General features: G+C 41.2%; 2 protein-coding genes across 12 annotated transcripts in view; one reads left to right on the top strand and one right to left on the bottom strand.

Moving 5' to 3' along the window:
* The window catches only part of PSME3IP1 (proteasome activator subunit 3 interacting protein 1), a 35,229-nt gene extending 33,385 nt beyond the window's left edge, over window positions 1–1,844 (bottom strand). For 2 of the 5 annotated variants that reach the window (XM_038530979.1, XM_038530983.1), the window contains exon 1: window positions 334–511. The gene's annotated coding sequence lies outside the window, so the exon portion shown is untranslated. The other 3 variants (XM_038530984.1, XM_038530981.1, XM_038530980.1) reach the window with 3 other exon arrangements.
* The window catches only part of RSPRY1 (ring finger and SPRY domain containing 1), a 46,421-nt gene continuing 25,871 nt past the window's right edge, over window positions 783–21,332 (top strand). The window contains exons 1-5 of one of the 7 annotated variants that reach the window (XM_038530976.1): window positions 1,041–1,278; window positions 4,015–4,167; window positions 14,169–14,673; window positions 20,000–20,052; window positions 20,734–20,846. In XM_038530976.1, coding sequence (XP_038386904.1) covers window positions 14,324–14,673; window positions 20,000–20,052; window positions 20,734–20,846 — 516 coding nt within the window. In that variant the 5' untranslated portion in view covers window positions 1,041–1,278; window positions 4,015–4,167; window positions 14,169–14,323. The other 6 variants (XM_038530972.1, XM_038530977.1, XM_038530973.1 and 3 more) reach the window with 6 other exon arrangements.

The raw sequence follows: 21,332 nt of genomic DNA, 5'->3' as shown, positions 1-21,332 counted from the left end.
GAGCCCGGCCCGCACCTGGAGCCTGGGGGGTGGCCCCACTTAGCAGAAACGGTGGAAGAGAGCCAGGAAGAGGCCCGAAGTCCCGAGACCGCTGGAAGGGGTCGGGATGCTGCCCCACATCCCGCTTGGGATGCCCTACCGCAGGCTCCCTCGGCTGCCCCCTGGCTGGGCCCCAGCAAGCCCCTGACCCCAGTGACTCAGAAGACTGGGCGAGGGCGCAGACTGAGGGCGGGCCTGGCCCTATACCTCACACCAGTCGTAGCCCCCCGTGTCCTCAGGGAAGAAGCTGGAGCCCGGGTCTCTCCGCCAGACCAGGGCCCAGGCCGCACTCACCTACCAGCGTGCGGGAGGCGAGACCCCCTCACCTCGGCGGCGCCCACCCCAAACCGCCACCGCTAAGGCCACTCGTTCTTTGGGGGGGGGGGGGGGAGAAAAAGAAAGAAGGAAAAAAGAAAAGAAAGAAAACAGCCTTTGCTTTTGTATTCCTTTTGACCCTTCAGGGCTTCCTCTTCCTCACCGCCACAACAAAGTTCCGCCCCGCTTCCGGCGGCGTAACCCAATCCGCACCTCTCTTTCTTCCCAGGGGACAGATGGAAATCCGGTGTCCCGAAGGCTAGGCGGAGAGACTTGATTGGGCCATTCCCACTTCAGCAAGAGGATTGGCCAGTTCGCGCTTGGGGGGCGGGCCGGAGCGTGTGATCACGTGGCACCGTTCCTGAGAGACGATTGGCTTCCAGGGAGAGGGCTTGCCACCGAGGAAGGGGCGTTTCCTAGGGGACCGAGGGAGGGCAGGGGCGGTGCGAAGCGGGGGTGGGCCCAGCGCGTAATGGCAGCGCCGTGGCCTCGCGTCCATCTTTACCGCTCTCTCGGACCTGTCACAAAGGAGTCGCGCCGCTGCCGCCGCCGCCCCCTCCCTCGGGTGGGCCCGGGAGCTGGAGAAGTCAGTGCCACAGCCCGGCCGCGCTGCTCTGGGAAACCAGTGGGGACGCGGAGCGGGGGGCAGTCCGAGGGCTGGGGACGTCGGTGAGGGAGGGGAACAGCCGCCCGAGTCTGCGCTGGGGAGACCCGACGGGGGCCAGGGCAGGTTCTGTGAGGGCCCGGGAGGGAGTGGCGTTGGGCAGAGCCCAGGAAACAGCCCGAGGTCCTCCACTGAGGCCGCGCCGAGGGCGTCTGAGGAGGCACCTGGAAGAGGGTGTTCCCCCTCCAGGGGGCTCGTGGCCGGAGGCGGAGGCTGTTGAGGGTCGCCCTTCCGAGGAGGCCGCGGCTAAAGGGGCCCAGGTGAGAGGCAGGTAGCTCTGGGGAGGCTCCGGATACTAGGGGTGCTCCTCAGGAGCGTCCTGGACGGAAGGGGTAGCCGGAGGAGGCTTGGGGAGGGGTTTCTTTTGTGGAGTTTAAGGTTGGGGCGGCACGGACGGGAGTCGGACCTTGCCCGGGAGACGCAGAAATGCCTTGGGGTGGAGGGGCCCCGCGGGGAGAGGGACCGGGAGCGGGGCCAGAGCGAGCGGATTCTCTTACTCGGGAGGCCCGATGTGAAGAAGGGGAAGGGCCCTGGGACGAGGCGGTGGCTGAGCGGTTCCGGAAAGCCGGGCGGGGAATGGGGAGGGGGCAGCGGCAAGGGCAGGGCGGTGGGGACGCGGGTCCGTCCCGTCGCAGCGGCACCCTCGGGTGCCTCTAGACAGGCTTCGGTTCCTACCTGGCGCCTCGGCGTCCCTGTCTCGGAGGAGGCAGAGCGAGGCTCTCGGAGAGGGTTCGCCGAGCCGGTGCAGTTGCAGTCTGCGGAGCCGTCCGAATGGGGCTGCTCCCCCTGGAGTGCTGTACTTTGAACTTTCCGAGGTTGGAAGTGTCTTGTGCGTGTTAGTGACTCGGTCGAGCCCCACAGTGGCCCAGGCCCCTCGCCTGCCGCGGGCGGGATCTTAGGAGAGCAGATTGGTCTCTTGCGCCCCTTCTGTAAAACGGCACGGTGTGTGGAGAGACCTGACGAGCTACAAGCCGTGTGAAAGCGGAGGACTGCGACTCTGCCACCACAGGGGGTGAGGAATGGACGTGAAGGCACTTCCTGAACTGTAAAGCAGTATGTAGGTGTAGGGGATTAGCATTAATACAGTTGCTGATCACCTATGGTGCTGGGAGCCATGTTGTACTGGGAACCTCCAGGTTCGGGCCTTTCTAGGTCACACCAGGATCTAAACCCCTGCTTCAGATGGGAGGGCAGGGGTTTCCGGTTTTTTGCTCCCAGACTTTTAATTGACTTTGAACTTCTGATGGTGCTGGCAGGAGGTAGCCCTATAATATGATCTTTTCCTCCAGAAAGTTTTTCTCTGACGGCTGAAATTTGATCTCAGAATTATGAACCACCACCGCCCCCCCCTCCCTTTTCCCTTGTGTGTGTGTGTGTGTGTGTGTGTGTGTGTGTGTATTCGTGACCTTTGGGTATCTACATGTAGTGAATATCGTCCTTCTCCTCAGTTGTGATTTTGTAGATGAGACCTTTTTATTTTTTTTCCCGTGACTATTATGCCTTTCTGTGTTCTATGGTGACTTCAAACGACGGATTATGAGGCACATTACCAATTGATCTTAAATTTCTCTTCCACAGTGGTTCTCTTTAATTTCTCACCATATATATAATTTGCATTTCCTGGAATGACATCTTGCTTTGTAGCTCCCCCTATGAGGTTATGATACTTGTGTCCATGTATGACATGTTCCTAACGTTTGGTTACTGGCATTTGCTAGAGCTGATTGTCCAAATGTTGGGTGATTTGTGATTTTTCAAGTTTGGTTTTTCGGTGATTGTTTTTGTTCTTTGGGTTTCTTTCTTTACAAAAAGCTGGCTTGCATTTCCTGTTTTTCTAATTTTGTATTCCATGGGTCGTAAAGAAAAAAAAAAAACAAACTGGTGATTTTATGAACTCCTGATTTCCCAGGATACATGCTGTCCTGACCTACTGCTTAATGCCTCTGTCCTGCTTTTGCTGTTTTCACAAACCCTTCATTATTTCTGTACTCCATGATTATTTTTAAGTTATTAATTAGGAAGTGTTCCAGCATACTCTGTGTGGACTTTTTCTGATTTGTCAACAAAATGACTTTTCCCTTAGTGAATTGGCCAAGAATCAAGAGGAAATAAAAAGCATAGCATTGTGTGTAAAAGTTTATTATTCTATAGTGAATAGGGAAACACAACAACTCTACAGTATGTTTTGGCAAGAGAATAACAAATTGTTGTGTGTTCCTAAAATGCATTTACAACAGTCTGTTTCTACTCGTGAGTTTAAGTCCGTCTGTCAATTATTACAAAAATTATGGGAAGTAATTTTTTTAATGAAGTGAGAAGTCACTTTGCATCCTTTAAAATACAACTCACCTTGATACTCTAATATCTATACAGTTTGAGAAATTATTAGGAATTCCTAAGGAGGGTAATGACTATTACTGGTTTAAATTGGAAGTGTTCCGCTTTGTGGTCGGATATTGAAAAGTAGGTGTGATAGTCACAAGGCTGAAAAGTGAATGGAAAATCATTAGGCGCCACGGATGGGAACCACAATGGGACCAGCACTCTATTTCAAAGAGTTGCTTTGGGGTAGTAAACTATCAGTTCAGCTTCTCTTCAAATATTTGGCATTCTTTCATTTACCATTGAGTGTGGATAGTTTTTTCCTGTGTACAATTTAGAAAATTGAAACAGAACAGGAAATAGTGAATGCTAAGTCTTAGCCACAATGGTTAGAAGGAGACTTTCACAATTTTAGGAGTGTAAAAGAATGAATATTTTCCCTTTGGTTTATCTATTTAATAAGTAAGCTTTTGAAATATGATTAGGAAAAAAGGTACATATTGTTAAATTTTACTGTGTCCATTTCAAAAGAGTGCTTGCTGATTAAATATGTAAAAGCATATTTAACTATAGATAACTGTATATAATTGTGTGATATATACAAGGCTAAATGAGGCAAACATTTTACAAATAGAGGCTGGCTGTTAGAGAATATCCTCCTTTCTCCCTTTCAGGGCTTTTGAAAATGAAGAATGCATTGGAAAAAGCAAAGAATTGGTGCATATTTTAAGTTTGCTAATGAATGAACCCTGCATGTAGCTTTCTTGCTGCTTGAAATTATAATTTCCTGGCATAATTTCATGGATCTTACACACATCAAATAGAAGGTTTGAAATACCTTACTTGGCAAGTTTATTATTACCTCAGTTTAATGTTTCAGTGTTGAGTTTTTTCTTACCCCTTCTAGCTCCTGAAGAGTTAAGTTTCCTCTCCTGGGCTCCCTAATGCAGTGACTCTCCAAGTATGGCTCCCACTCCACCCTTCTTTGTGAGAAGTACAGCTTCTTTTTTCAGTTCTTATTGCTTCATAGTTGTTCATACTTACATATGCCTCAGGGCTACTTATTAATAACCTGCCAAGTGAATTGTTAAGAATTACTGAAACATGGTATTCATAAACCAAAACTAGTGTAACATTAGAGTTTACTGTTGTCTCCCAGAGTCTGTCCTGGGAAACTTGGCACCAGTACAGAGCTTCTTACATGTCATATGCAGAATTGGGGTTCCTGCCATATTTCAGGAAGGATGCTTATTTAGGATCATCCTCAGTATTGTCTCAAATGGATCTTAGTTTCCCATTGTGCTTCCTCTCCCGCATCCCCCTTGAAGTTGCTATTAGCTTCATCTTTATCAGTTTAGTTTTTGGGCTTTTGGTTAACCTTTCACTGTGCAGTCAGGAATATTTGCACCAATGATGTTTTGGCTTATAATTTAAGACATGAGTGTATAGCAGCACAGACATAAATCTTCCATTACCCTTTTGCTAACGCTGGTGTATATAGTCACCTAAAAACATGCTTGTAAGAGATACTTGAAAGTCACTTAAGTTTCTTTTCCACTGGAAAAATGGTAGAGGGAGAGGCCTCCACCTAGTGGACCTGATGCTTTACCCATAGGCTTCTATGGCATGTACTGCATTATGGATCGGGCACTCAGTATGTTGCCTGTTGCTGTCCTTCCCTTTGTGAAGAGCATGAGGGACCACTTTTCATCTTTGCTTGGTGCCTGGCATAAGCATTGGATTTATATTTATTGAATGACGTTGTTTGAGTTTTTCAAAGTGATAACTCCTTTGGAAACACTCGATTTTTACCGATTTTAGAATAAATTCACTTAAAATACTTATTGACTGCCTGTTAGTTTCTAATAGGTATCCAGTTGAGTGTGCAATGGAGTGTTTTCAGATACTGCTTTAAGTAGATCTCTTTAAGAAAAGTGTTGCTATTCATGCTGTTGACGCATTTTGTTTTCTTAATAGCAAAGAGTTCTCTGTGGTAGTAAAGTCCTTTCCCCTCCATTTGTGGATCATGTATGTCTTTGAATAACAGATCTTTATGATTTCCTGTTATCTGGCTTCCTAGGGGGGAGAATCGCAAATAGTGTAGACTCCTACATTTGTTTTTGTTTTTGTTTTTTCCTCTGTACTGTAGCCATCATTGGCTCTTACCTCAATTCTTTCATAGTATTTCCTTTCTGGGTTCAAGGCAAATTTTTCAGTCTTTGAGACCAGGCAAGTATTAGTTACTTTTCCTTTTTTACTATTATTTGCTTCTGGAAATTCCTTACTCTATCCCAGCCCTAAATTTTGTTACATTTTTTTGAATGCTAAAAGGATTTGTCTTTTATCCTTTGTACCGTTTCAGGTCAGGGCTATATTCTGTAATTTGTTTTGCTAAAAAAAAAAAAATGTATATATATAAAATAAAATTCACCTGACCACAGACAACACTGCTACTGAGTTAAAAAGCCCTTAACATTATAGGAGAAGCTTTTTCCAGATAACCCTTCTGTACCAGCTCAACCATGAAAATTAACTGCATTCCCTCCAAAGATGTACTTCCTTTCTTTTTTCTTTTTTCTTTTTTTTCTTTTTTAAGATTTTATTTATTTTAGAGAGAGAGAGAGAGCAAGAGCCAGCATGGAGAAAGGGGGGTTGCCGAGGGAAAAGCAGGTTCCCCACTGAGCAAGGGAGCCAGATCTCAGGACCCTGTTCGATCATGACCTGAGCTAAAGACAAATGCTTAACTGACTGAGCCACCCAGGGGCCCCAAAGAGGTACTTTAACTTCTGCACATAGCAGAAAGATCAGAATCACACAGTGCTTTTCTCAGACAACATGAAGGTTAGTTACAATCCCAGGGATAATAGTACCCTGTGTGGCTTAGACCTCAAGTAGCTTTGCCACTGCAGATAGTTTTGTACACCTAGGTGACATGGTAAAATATCTTATTATCAGAGCTGCTATTCTATTTGGGGGAAAAGTGAAATTCCAACAAAATATTTCACAATCTTCCCCCTGTTCCTCACCCCCACCCTCCCCTGCCTGCTAGAAAATATCAGATGCCTTAGAGTCTAAAGACAAAAACACACTTGTTAAAATGTCTTCAGGTGGTTTCTGTTTCAACTCAAGAGTATACCGTTGACATATAATATACTTTTCTTATCCACTTATTGTGCTAACAATCAATCTTAACCTCCCAAGTTTTCCTCATTTAAACACAATCTTCAGCAAAAAAAAATGGTGATCTTTGGTGTGTCCTATAGAATATTTTAAAAGGAAATATGTTTTATGGGTAAGACTTACCTTTTTTTTTTTTTAAAAGATTTTATTTATTTATTCATGAGAGACACAGAGAGAGGCAGAGACACAGGCAGAGGGAGAAGCAAGCTCCATGCAAGGAGCACGAGGTGGGACTCGATCCCGGGTCTCCTGGATCACGCCCCAGGCTGCAGGCGGCACTAAACCGCTGCGCCACTGGGGCTGCCCATGAATTACCTTGATAAGGTTTGAGTTACATGGATGTATGCATTAGACAAAATTTGGCACATATATGCTTAAGATTATATATTTCATTATATGTAAATTTAACCTCTAAAAACATATTGAGGGATGCCTGGGTGGCTCAGTGGTTGAGCATCTGCCTTCAGCTCAGGGCACGATCCCAGGATTCTGGGATCCAGTCCCACATCGGGCTCCCTGCCGGGTGCCCGCTTCTCCCTCTGCCTATGTCTCTGCCTCTCTCTCCGTGTCTCTCATTAATAAATAAATAAAATCTTAAAAAAAAAAAAGAAAAACAAAGCATATTGAAGTCCAGTTTGTGATATGCACGGTGAATGATTTAGGGGACAGTATACTGATGTCTGTAATTTACTTTGAAACGTATCAAAACCAATTAGATGGACTGATGATGGATAGAGATGGATGGATGTGTGATAAAGCAAGTAGAGTAAAATGTTATTGTTAGAATGTAGATGGTAAAAAAAAAAAAAAAAAAAAAGAATGTAGATGGTGGGTATCTAGGTGTTCACTGTAAAATTCAACTTTTCTGTATGTTTGAAATTGTTCATAATTAAATGTTGAGGGGGCACTAAATATGACACTAGAAGCTATAATATATAGTATATATACTATATAATGTATAGTAATACATTCACTACCTTAGGACAAAGTCCAAAACATATTCCAATGAAGGAAAACCATTAAAATTTCCAGTGTATTACGTGTTCATGCTGTGGGATTTAGTCTTCGGGAACTGGGTAGTGGATTGGAAAAAATTACTGCATCCTGTAATACTGTTTTGTAATGATGAGGGAAGGATGACAGCAATAGTAATTTCATGCCCAAAGTTTGGTTTTTCTTCCTATGGCTATTCATTTAACCAGCTTCTTCTTTTTTGGCAGCATAATTCTGAAGTCTTATTTTCAGAGAAAAGAGAGCATTCTTAATGCCACTGAGCTGTATTATGATTGAATGCAAGCAAATATTTGAAGAGATGAATCATTGATTCCTGGACCATTGTCAGACAGGGTTAGACCAGTTGGCCAGATGTCTCTGTGGTGAGCTGTTTATGATGGTAGAGGTCTATGTGTTGAGTACCAGACCTCACCGCTTTAATACTAAACTTACTGAGAGCCCGTTTGATTTTTTTTCCTTTCAAAGCAGCTTTAAAGTAGATAAAATGTAAAAATCGAATAAGTCATAAGTGATATAGAAATGAATAGTCTTAAAAAAAATAGTCTTCACTTTCTTTTGTAAGAGGAAATGCTTGATTATAATTATGCCCCTGCAGCAAAATGTCTATGAACAGTATAATGATTTACAAAGCATTACCATTTAGATGGTTAAAAGTGTCTCTAGTAAGCAGTGGCTTCCAGCGGTATCATTATAATCAGTTGATTGCTACAGCCACATATCTAAGCATTGTGTCTATTTAAATTATGTGACTTTTTTTTTTTCTCAAAATTGAGACTCCGACCATCTAATGCTAAGTAGTCTTCAAAGTTATGGGAAAGTATATAGGTATTTGAGATATTTTGCCTTTATATAATCTCTATTCTTATTCATTTTCCATTCTATTCAGCCTGTCAACAGTTGAATGGCATTACCCATAAGCAGGGTAGCATCTCAGTTTATTATGATGCTTCTTCATAGGGTGGATCTGGTGGGAAATATAGGGAGCTATTCACTGTGTTGATATGTACTATATGCAATCATTAATGGATATAACGGTATTCTAATGGGTTTTTTTGGATACCCTCTCCAAAAGGCTATGTTCAAAGAAAGTCTTAGTTCAATTTTCTGGAAAGGGAGATTAATTGTTTTGACTGCAGATGAATCACTCTACTGTTTCAGTTTGTCCCTTCATTCAGTCAGTAGGTCCTGCCTGTTGTGACAGGTCAGATTTTATGGCACAATAATTTCCAGACCCAGCCACTATCAGAATCAACTGGAGAATTTTAAGAAGACACTTGTTTGGGTCACATCCTAGAAATTTTGATTCTGATGAAAATTAGAACCAGGAATTTGCATTTTAAGAAGAACCTAAGCAATCATCACCTTTGGTATGCTTAAGCTACAGTCCCTTCCAGGGTTCTTTGTCTAAATGTGTAGATAAGTAAAAATTATTTTAGTACAGAGTAGATGAGAACTAGAAAAGATAACTTCTTTGATTATCTTAGTGCTCTTAAATCAGGTCTTTTTCCAGAGTCCCCATATCCCAGATTATTTAGTTACTTTCACTAACAGCTTTCGTTTTTAGATCCAGTGTGTTAGGCCCTGTGCCACATATTGTACATGCATTCTTCCATTGAATCCTCACAGTAGTTCTGTGTAAGAACTACTATTATCTCCATGTCTTAAAGTCTGTCAATAGCTGGGGTAATTAGAATATGTAGCTGTAAATATTGCAGGGCTGGGATCTGAGCCCAGTCTATTCAACAAAGCCCAGGCCCTGTGCTGGAGGTGGTCTCTAGCATCCTTTATAAGATCTATAGGCTGAGTGTTACTGTCTTAAAACAATGGTCCTGGAGAAGAAGAGGACCACATAATGTTTTTTGGGATGAGATAAAACAAAGCTGTGTAGAGTGTAATTGTTTGGTTTCATTATCCAATCTTTTGCCTAAAGTATTCGCAGTTTGTTCTCTGAGAAAAGTACCATGAGTGACAAAGATTTCCAGATGCAAAGCAATACATTCTTCAACACTGAGTAAATCTAAAAGACCATACACTTTGTTCATCTATGTGCCCTGCCTTTAGCTGTAACCATTAAGATTCTCTGTACATTTCAGAAGGTTTTTAAAGATGGCAGCTCATTTTTTTTTCTTTATGTTTCATAGGCTTTCCTTTGAAATGCTTCACAGCTCCTCCCATCTAATTAACCTCTTCCTTCCACCTGGTCTTTACAGTTGGTCCTTTCTCAAAGGAGAAAGCCTTTGATTTTAAAATATTTTAAAACTTTATTTATTTTACTTTGTTTCCTCCAATGACAAATTTTGTAGTTAGCATCATCTCTGCATCATTTAGGGAAAATGACTCCTGGAAGAAACTGAGCTGAACTACACTTGAGTTCAATATGAAAATAGGGGGAAAAAAGCCCACTAAATTCTTGTCATCTCCCTCCAAATTTAGTCAGATTTTTAAAAATACCTGTATGTATTAGATATCTTCCATTTTTTAAAAGATTTTATTTATTCATTCATCAGAGAGACAGAGAGAGGCAGAGACATAGGCAGAGGGAGAAGCCCGCTTCACCCAGGAAGCCCGATATGGGACTCAAAACTGGGATGCCAGGATCATGCCCTGAGCCAAAGACGATGCTCAACCACTGAGCCACCCAGGCCTCCCTAGATATCATCCATTTACTTTGGAACTGTACTAAAAGGAAACCTGCATAGATTAATTCTTTATCCAGTTTAGCAACAAAAAATTTTTTTGGATAAAATGAAGTTTAAGACTCTCAGATTCAACAAGCTTTTTTTTTTTTTAAACTCACTGCTTTTCTCACAAGCATTCCCAATATTTCTTGTCAGTCTAAATAGCTTTAGAAGTGTTGGCATTAAACTGTAAGGATCGTCTTTTCTCTTGCCTCAAAGACTTTGTTTTCTGGGACTTAATCTCACTTTGATATTTTCAAATCATTACCAGTTTTTTTCCCTAAATACCTGATTGGCCTCCCTTCCTTACGTATACATACATTCCCCAATTTAATGTGTCTGGTTGGACTGAATCTTCTATTTGCATGTCATGCCTGTCCAGCTTCCATACTGATCATGTGGAAAGGCACAGAAGCTTTAGAGAAGCCAGTAGACTTTTCTCTCTGCTCTAGTAACCTTGACACCATGGAGCAGCATGAGAAAGCACTTGGCTAGGCGATGAAGCATTCCCAAATAGAATGAATCCTAGGCCACTCCTACCATCCAACTACTATTAGTTGGTTTAGACATAGATTTTTATGGCATTGTGAATAAGAAACTATGACAATCCAGAGTATGAATTTTGATACAGTCTTAAATGGTAGGAAGAGTAGTTTTAGATATTCTGCTGTATAGAAAGATGTGTTGTGGGGCACCTGGATGGCTCAGTTGCTTAAGTGTCTGCCTTCTGCTCAGGTCATGATCCTGGGACCCTGGGTTAGAGCCTCACATTGGGCTCCCAGCTCAGTGGAGAACCAGCTTCTCCCACTCCCTCTGCCTGCTGCTCTCCCTGCTTGTGTTCTTTCTCTCTCTGTCAAATAAAATAAAATCTTAAAAAAAAAAAAAAAAAAGAAAAAGAAAAGAAAGATGTGGTGTTAAGGTGGGGAAGCAGGAATCCTTGGTGGCTCAGTGGTTTAGCGCCTGCCTTCAGCCCAGGGTGTGATCCTGGAATCCTTGGATCTCGTTCCACATTGGGCTCCCTGATGGAGCCTGCTTCTCCCTATGACTATCTCTCTCTCTCTCTCTCTCTCTCTCTCTCATGAATAAATAAAATCTTTTAAAAAGGGAGGGGCACGGGAAAGCAAACCACAGAACAATAGCTATGGCCTTGTCCTAGTTTTAAAAATTTTTGTGAGTATGTAATAATAGATATAGTAATATGTTTGGAAATAGACATATGAAGCTTTTAGCAGGGATTACCTCTGGAAAAGGGAACGGGCTGTGAAGAAAGCCTTGAGAGGCTTTCACTTTTCTGTAGGCTAGATGCAGCATTTGGGTCTTAAAATGAACGCATGTCCATTTTTTGTTTTAAAAAGTTAACAGGGGTGCCTGGATGACTTGCTCAGTTAAGTGTCTGCCTTTGGCTCAGGTCATGATCTGGGGTTCCTGAGATAGAGCCTCACATTGGGCTCCCTGCTCAGTGGGGAGCCTGCTTTTCTCTCCTCCCTGGCTTGTGCACTCTGTTGCTATCTCTGGTTCACTCTCAAATATTTTTTTAAAAAGTTAACAAAGTTTTAATATCATACTTTGGGATTTCAAGGGAATGCACTAGTGGCATATCAGCTGGGCAAATCTATCAGAAAACCTAGGATTCTTTACCCCTTCCCATCTGAACTGCTCCCTCTCTGAACATTCTGTGAGAAGGGCAGAGGACATTGCTTCTTAAATGTTACTTTTTGGTCTTTCTCAGAAAACAGCATAATTTTAAAAAATCAATAGCAATTTATACCAAGGACCCTCTTAAAAGCGTTGTTTTGGATTTCTGTCCTCTTAAGCATTGAAATCTCTTGGTTATCTGCTTTATGGGGGGGGAATTGTCTACCATGGTCCCTGCAATAATGGAAATGGTGTTATTTCAACTCTTTGCTAGTTTAGAATGTGTCCTCTTTTATTTTTTAAAAAAGATATTTATTTTTATTTGATAGAGTACACGAGCTAGGGGAGGGGCAGAGGAAGAAGCAGGCTCCCCACTGAGCAGGGAGCCAGATGCAGGGCTTCATCCCAGGACCCCAGGATCAGGATCTAAGCCAAAGGCAGGTGCTTAACCAACAGAGCCACCCTGATGCCCAGAATGTGTCCCTTTTAAAAGGCTATTTCCACCTGAGTCCTTGCCTCATACTCCTACCTATGCTCCAGTCACATCCTTTTAAGTATAACCTCCAAATTTGAGAGACAGCCTGTTTGGGGGGAGCGAAGAACACCTATGGTATTACTTAGCTATTGCCATCTTGGTAATCTAGAGGGAGATGATGTCTGTTGCCACTCTTCTCTTTTCCCCTCCCTTTCTTTTCCTTTGTCCCTCCCCCTCTCTGAATAGATTAGATTAGATTATTATATGTATGTGTAAGGACATCCTATCTCCATCTATCTCCTTCAGTTTTCCTCCATGAGCAGTACTTAAACTGGGCAATATTTAGAAGAATTTGCTGCAAATCTGTCCCAGTAATGGAAGTAACTTCTAATTCCATTGAATTACATATTTTATTTTTATCAGTTCCTGGGGTGTACTCAGTATATGCAGATATAATTGTAAATAACCAAATATTGAGTGGAGAGCATGCACTAGTCTCTTTTCCTTATGTGTCCGTTTGTGTCCCTTTGGGCCCTGTCTCCAGGTATTGGTCTGATTTTTTAATTTCTGTTACCAACCCCACCCTGTCTGTATTCTTCCAAATCCTCCTCTCCAAACCTAACCAGATTTTCTCAGTTTAACAAAGAGCAGGTTCTATCATTAGGTGTTTTGTTGTGTACAGGTGAGAATAGCCATCCATGAATTTCCTGGAGGGCGGGGACTGTGCTGTGTCCATCTTTATTCTCCCAGGGCTGGCACTGTTTGGCACAAGGTGCTTACTTGGTATTTTTAGACAAAGATAATTGGTGCATCCTTCTTCATAACTTTGTAGCAGACATGTCCTACAACAAATTGATCATTGTGAAAATGTAACCTTGTGATACATATTTGCCTCTCCCCAGTCTTGCTTACATAACAGAAAAACTGCTCCTGTGATTTCTGTTCATTCTCAAGAGTCCCTCCAAATGGAAAATCTATGCAGTTTGGTGAATGTATTCAAGTGAAACACTCTACCTTTTATTCTTCTTGATATCAAGTGGGTACTATCATGTTTGCAACAGAACTTTTTAAAGAACAAACATCTGTAATTAGATAGTTTATTTGAAACATACTGGTTGGCTTGCACACTTCTGTGTGCAAGAACTTCTGTGTGCAACAACTGCACACTTCTTCTAATGTATTTTTTTATAGGTAGAACTACATGTATGGTTTAAAAAAAAAATCAGGGCAGCCCGGGTGGCTCAGCGGTTTAGCACCGCCACCTTCAGCCCACAGTGTGATCCTGGAGACCTGGGATCAAGTCCCACGATGGGCTCCCTGCATGGAGCCTGCTTCTCCCTCTGCCTGTGTCTCTGCCTCTCTCTCTCTCTCTCTCTCTCTCTCTCTCTCTCTCTGTCTCTCATAAATAAATAAATAAAATCTTAAAAAAAGTAAAAATAAAAAACAAATCAATGGTAACTCCTGTTTATAAGGGTACAGTTTAGCAACCAACTTTATAATATGAAAAGGAATTCTTGATTGTTAATTCTCTTATGCAAAGATACTTCTTTGTGTTGGAAACCTATAAAAATAACCAAAGATGTTTGGCATTGTAATTCCAATGCCTATAAAACCACACTAAGAAAGTTCTGAGTAATTTTTTTTTTTAAGATTTATTTATTCATGAGAGACACAGGGAGAGAGAGGCGGAGAAGCAGGCTCCCCGCAGGGAGCCTGACGTGGACTCAATCCCACGTCTCCAGGATCACGCCCTGGGCTGAAGCCTGTGCTAAACCACTGAGCTGCCCAATTTTGAGTAATTAAATGACCAAGAACCATGGATTTATTTTTCTTTTCTTTCTTTTAGAACTGCTACTGGATGACCCGGGTTCCCTGTAATTGATAATGTTGGAGATCAATTCTGCAACTTTCTTCCACATTCAATTGTTAAAAACAAATAGAATGCAAGTTCCTCAACTCCGGATTATGAAAACAGTACTTGGAAAACTGAAAACTATCTAAATGATTGTCTTTGGTTGGGCCGTGTTCTTAGTGAGCAGAAGCCTTGGCCAGGGTCTGCTGTTGACTCTTGAGGAGCACATAGCCCACTTCCTGGGGACTAGAGGTGCCACTGCTACCATGGGTAATTCCTGCATCTGCCGAGATGACAGTGGAGCAGAAGACAGTGTTGACACCCAGCAGCAACAGGCCGAAAACAGTGCAGTACCCACTGTTGACACGAGGAACCAACCCCGGGACCCTGTTCGGCCACCAAGGAGGGGCCGAGGACCGCATGAGCCAAGGAGAAAGAAACAAAATGTAGATGGGCTAGTGCTGGATACACTAGCAGTCATACGGACTCTTGTAGATAAGTAAGTATCTGACTCCTTAGTCACCTCCTGTGCAATGAAAAGGAACATAATTTTTGGCTCCTTCACTTCATTAGGACAATCGCCAAGCCATGAGCTTATAATGCAGAGAGACTATTTTATTTCTCCTCTGATGGCAGAGTAAATTATAAGGTTTGATGTTTTTACTTGCCACATCTACTCCTATCTGGAAATGTCTAAACATTTCAATAGCAGAAAACACTAATTAAGGTTACAATCTTTATTAGGGAAGGTAGTAAACGAGTGAATTTATGTTGCAAGCTACTATAGGAAATGGTTTCACGAAGACCGACTCTTATCTTGCTTGCCTTGCTTGCCTATCTATGCCACTTACCAGAGATTCAAGATGAGTTCTTTTCCAAGAGCATAGCTGCATGCCCTTTTGGCAACATAAGGACATAGGCCAAGGAGAGTATTCATCCTCCTCCCATTTTGTATCCCTTATTTAGCCATCTTAGATCCATTTGGAAAGCTTGTAAATTGGAATGCAGGGCACACTTGTACCTGTTTTGTTTCTCCTATGCTTTGTCTAACTCTACATGTGAAATCCCAGATTGAGTAACAGTGAAATGGAAGAACATTGTTCAAGTTGAAAAAATATTTTAAGTATAGTTCAATAATTAGGAGCAAAAGTTTTAGAACCACGATGGACCAAGTTTCAGATTTTGGCCCAGCCCTTTAACTAGCTACATGACACTGGGTGAATTACTTCCCTAAGCCTCAGATTCCTCATGTATAAGAGGGAAATTAAAAAAAAAAAAAAGGAAGGAAATAATACGTTTTTACAGGGATTATCATAAAATATATAAAGCATCTAGCATAGTGCTTTACACATTACAGTTGCTCAACAGATGATCATTTGCAGGAGGTTTTTTAGAGTTCTATCTATTTTGTTTTTTGTTTTTTGTTTTGTTTTGCTTCAGCCTCTGCTAGCAAATTTAAGTATCTAAATATTTGATCACGTTTATAAAAACCCAGTTTAAAAAAAAACAGTTTTGTTTAACCCTCAAAACTATAGCATTAAGCAAGGTGTACCTGTGCATATTATTCTGAGGTAATTTTTCCCCCTCAGAGAAATTTGTTTTGCATATTTTTCTATCTGCCATAGAACATCCTGGGGAAAGATGGTTCTTACAAATATTCTCCATAACCAGTTCAGAAAGGCCTTCCTAAGTTTACTAAACCAGGCTTTGAACTAGTTCTGGTATCTGAACTAATTTAAAATGTTCATATGCTTGTAAAAAATATTTATTGAATATAAATCTTTGCCACTTACATCCCTCAAACCCAGGCAAGGGGCTAGAAGCCATTATAATAAAGTTTCTTCATGGTGACATTAAAAACATACTATAAAATTATAATGAAAAGTTGCCCTTCCCAAATAAGGCAGTAAATCACAAGCAGTGTTATTTAAGCCCATTGGAAAAACAGGTACAGAATAGGCTTTGCCATATTTTTTAAGAGTGATTAAGAGTGTATGGGAACAAGGTAGGAGCTTTATCTCCAAGCTTTTAGAAAATACTACATATTATGAGTGAACTTGTTGATGAAGCACATAATTCACTTACATGAGGCAAGCAGTATACATTTGAGTAATAGTCCTTTTTATCTTAAACCTGCGTATACTGAATTACAGCTATAACTCTTCTGAGAATGGACAAATAAGGCAGATGGAGAGCAAGTGTGACAAGACCTGTTAGTCTAATAGCAAAACAGGGTTCGGAGAGTTACAGTCTCTGTAGCTGGGTTTTCAGAAGCTACTAGAGGAGAAGAATTTCATAACCTATAAAGTTGATAAGGCTATTAAAACTAACCATGAACGTTAGGACAGCTGGGCTTCATACAAGTGTACCTAAAAGGGTGTATGCAGATGTTGCAATTACAGAGCAGTCGGCATTGACTGCTCTCTCTTTCTTTCTTTCTTTTTTTTTTTTTTTTTTTAAGATTTTATTTATTTATTCATGAGAGAAACAGAAAGAGAGAGAGGCAGAGACACAGGCAGAGGGACAAGCAGGCTCCATGCAGGGAGCCCGACATGGGACTCGATCCCGGGTCTCCAGGATCAGGCCCTGGGCTGAAGGCAGCACTAAACCACTTAGCCACCCCGGCTGCCCTGCTCTCCTCTTTCTGCTTGTTACTGAGGAAAGGGTGACACTAGAGCAAGAGAGTTGTTATAGGAAACACACTTTAAGTACTCTCACTTTCAAATCATTTTGAAGTTCTGTTATTTGCATTTTTTTGGTAGAAACTTGATCCTCAGATTGTCAATGGTATTAATGTTAGTTATTCTCATACGATTTGGAACAATAATTTACAGAATCCTGATGGAAGTTTTTTCTTCACTGTTTGTGTGTGTTCTGTCTCTCTGTCATTCTGTCCTTCTCTCTGTGTTATCTTTCTTCTTGTCACTTTCATTGTCATCCTCATCTACCTTCAGCCTATGACTGAACCTAAAATGGATGGTTCCAAGTTCCCATTTCACTGTAGGAAGCCTAAGTCCTGCTGCATGGCTTTCTTCACCTTTTCTGTCACTGCAGATTTGAAGCTTGATAACACTTGTAGCTCAGATTATCATTCGTAACTTACCTTCTTTCACTGAGAGGGGAATCCTGTCCAAGCTTCACTTTGTCTGTTCCATCCCTTGCACAGGTGGGGTTTTGGTCCCCATTACCTCCCACGCAGGCTGAAGGCTCCTGGTCACTTCTATCTAGTTCCAGACAGTGAGCCCTGCTGTCCTACGGCTTTAGTTCCTGCCTCCCACCAGGAATTTCTGCTCCACGTCCATTCCACAAAGAAGTTTATCTGGTTTTTTGAATGTAAGGATATGGGTGTTAAGTGCATCTGTGTAGAATTGAGGTCCTTAGAGTCCTTATTGGTCACTAACCCTGTCATATTTTATTATTTTTCCCTTTTCCCCTAATCCCATTGTCCCCTTTGTCACCCACTATCCAAATATCAGTGGGTAACCATTCTTGTGATTTTAAGCTATGTTCTCCCAATCTGCCTGCCATATATTTGTTTATGTCTGTATAGAAAGTTTATATTAGTGTTTAGTGTCTGATTTTAAAAACTTATGTAAGTGGGACGCCTGGGTAGCTCAGTGATTGAGCATCTGTCTTTGGCTCAGGTCATGATCCCCGGGTCCTGGGATCGAGTCCTACATCGGGCTCCCCGCAGGGAACCTGCTTCTCCTGCTGCCTGTATCTCTGCTTCTCTCTGTGTCTCTCACGAATAAATAAAATCTTTAAAAAACAAACTTATATAAGTGATACAATTGTAGGAATCTTTGTTTTTTTAAGATTTTATTTATTTACTTATTTACCTGAGAGATTGAAAGAGACAGAGTGTACAAACATGGGGAACAACAGAGGGAGAGGGAGAGGAAGAAGCAGGCTCCCCGCTAAGCACGGAGTCCAGTGTGGGACTCAATCCCAGAACCCTGGGATCATGACCCTAACCCAAGGTAGAGGCTTAACTGATTGAGCCATCCAGGTGCCCCTAGTTGTATAAATCTTTGTTTTTAACTTCTCTCAACATTATGTTTGAGACTGATGTTACTGTATGTAAACCTATAACTGCTTCTAACTCCTGCACAGAATTCCTTTGTATGCTTGAAAGTACTATATTTTGTTATCCTGTAATCTGGTGATGGCCACTTAGATTAATTCAAGGGATGCCTGGGTGGCTCAGCAGTTGAGCATCTGCCTTCGGCTCAGGGCATGATCCCAGGATATGGGATCAAGTCCTACATTGGGCTCCCTGCAAGGAGCCTGCTTCTCCCTCTGCCTAGGTCTCTGCCTCTCTCTCTCTTTCTCTCTCTCTCTCTCTCTCTCTGTGTCTCATGAATAAATAAACCTTTAAAAAAAAAGATTAATTCAAAATTTTCCTACAAATGGCACTACAGCAAATAACGTCATATGCATCTATTACCTGTGTAATAGTTCTCTAGCATTGTTGGGTATATGCACATTTAATTTCATTATTACTAGATTGCTCTCTAGAAATATTTGTAATCAGTTATATCATTTAAGACAAATATTTTAAATGAGAACTTTCCCTTGCTATGGAAGTGTACCAGATATGTCAAATATCCAGTACCTAATGAGTACCTGAAATGAACTTAATAATTTCCATATCCCAAGATTACTCGGAGGATTAAGTGATTGAAGACAATAGTTTTTATGGTTTTCTTCAGAGTAAAACAGAGAACTACAATATGTAAATAAATGTGAATATATTCCCTAAGTAATTAGATTTATTATTATTTGACGGCGAATATTTCATTCATTATGCTTTAGTTTCCCTAAAGTGCCTCCTTAAGATTCCTGGGATCATAGATTGAAAACCCACTGTAAGATATATAATGCCATTTTATTTTTATTTTTATGTTTTTTAAAGATTATTTATTTATTTATTCATGAGAGACAGAGAGGCAGAGACACAGGCAGGGGGAGAAGCAGGCTCCATGCAGGGAGCCTGATGTGGGACTCCATTATGGGACTCCAGGACCACACCCTGGGCTGAAGGCGGTGCTAAACCAACCGCTCAGCCACCCGGGCTGCCCTATAATGCCATTTTAGAGCAATGTCTAGAATATTTTTTAAAATTTATTTGAGAGAAAGCATGAGCCAAGGGAGGGGCAGAGGGAGAAGCAGGTGCCCCACTGAGCTGGGAGCCCAACATAGGGCTCAGTCCCAGGACCCTGAGATCATGACTTGAGTCAAAGGCAGATGCTTAACCAACTGAGCCACCCTGGTGCCCCCAGTGCCTAGAATATTAAATAATTCCTCAATTAAGTTTGGTTTATTTTTCTTCTAACAACCATTTTATGAAGTTCAAGCAAATAGTGATATTTCCCAGAAAAACACTTAAAAATGAAGATGTTTATGTAGACTCTTGCTTCCATAAATCCTCTGTTGAGATTACAATCTCTCTTCCCAATGTTTCTTTGAGGTAAGTTGGAGGAAGACCATGTTGCCTTCCCTGGCTCGTTTCAGTTGCCATCGGCTTCTAGAGGAAAGCTCAAAGTAGTCCTCTGGCCTCTTAATTTTAGGCCAATGGTGTTCCTTTCCTATGCCCTCCCACCCATTTTATTTGTGGGCCATCACAGGTGGCAGCCTGGAAATGAGCATATGCGGTGTGTATTTATTCTTACAGAGTGGAGTTCCAGACTCTCTTCCATCTCTCTCCACATCCATGAACACGTTCATTTCTTCTCTCTCTCTAGACCCACACTTTGAGTTTGAATTTGAGTTAGAATTGTCATTTCTTAGTTCTTCAAGTTTGATGTCTTGACTTTGTTTTTCAGTGATCAGGAACCTCCCTATTCAATGATTACATTGCACGAAATGGCAGAAACAGGTATTCTTAAAGTTTTCTTAAAATACTTTCTAACAAATTAATGACTATGAAGAAATGTGGCTACTTTTTTTTTTTTTTTAATAAGATTCCAAAAGTACTTAACACACATGACCATGAAAAAAGCCATTAGTATATGGAAATTTTCCTGTACTGGAGTAACAATTAATAACCACTGTATACTGCATCCTGAATATGTAGCTGCACCTCTCAGTATTGGTTTTATTGCACTGAAATTATTGAAAGAAAATTTTTTTTGGCATTCTATAGATCTTTGGCCATAACTGTTTCAGAATGGGGAGAAATATTTTTGTCCCACAATTTCCTGAGTTTCATTCCGAAAGTAGAGCCAACTGCTTCAGATACTGAATCTTCTCAATAAACTCCTAAATAAGATGCTGAAACTATTTTAATTATGATTTGAGATCCTGGGACTATAGCTTTACTTTGCTCCAAATGAAGATGCCTCCAAACCACCAGACTCCTATAAGTTAAGAAACTTTGGTTCTACCATGATGGCTACAATTAATGACTACGTCCATGCCATTGTTAGCTGCTTAAAAGCTATAGGATGAAAGCCAAAAGTGTTTCTATTTTAATGTGAAGTCACTTTGTATTATGTTATATATTTTTACATTTTTAAAATAGTGGCTCCATCATATAATCTTCTCGATTTGCTCTTAGATGAAGGATGGTTAGACGTTGTCCAGTCTTTAATTAGAGTTATTCCATTGGAAGATCCACTGGGACCAGCTGTTATAACATTATTGCTAGATGAATGTCCATTGCCCACTAAAGTAAGTTAATACTTGTCTTTTATGAAACTGTCACCTATGCTTTACATTTGGGGTCTGTTTCATTCGATAATGACTTCATTTATGTAAGTTTATTTTTTATTAATGAGGTGCTACACCCTCTTTCCATCAATAGCTATAAAGCTTTAATTTAAAATTTAAAAAAATCTTAAAAATGAAAGCATTTATACCTGAAATGACAATCTGTATTTGAAATTGAAAGAGAATGTTCAGTTGCTGAGCTGATTTTCTTATCTTCCACAGAATAATTTTCTCATTACAGAATGTTTTCGTTAATGTTTTATATTAGGAGAAAAAACCGTTACACTAAAAGCATCTGTGAGTCTTAAACATATTAAAGATTGGTGTAACCTTCATTTTCCCTTATATAGAACTAAAGTATCAAACTTTCATTGCCTGAGTCCATATGTTCTATGGAATAATTTTTTACAAATTTTAGGTGCTGGCATCTTTCATTTGTTTAAGCCT

Source organism: Canis lupus, chromosome 2 (genome assembly GCF_011100685.1).
Source record: "Canis lupus familiaris isolate Mischka breed German Shepherd chromosome 2, alternate assembly UU_Cfam_GSD_1.0, whole genome shotgun sequence".
NCBI lineage: Eukaryota > Metazoa > Chordata > Mammalia > Carnivora > Canidae > Canis > Canis lupus.
The sequence above is the reverse complement of the archived record's forward strand: the minus strand, read 5'-3'. Positions and strand labels throughout refer to the sequence as shown.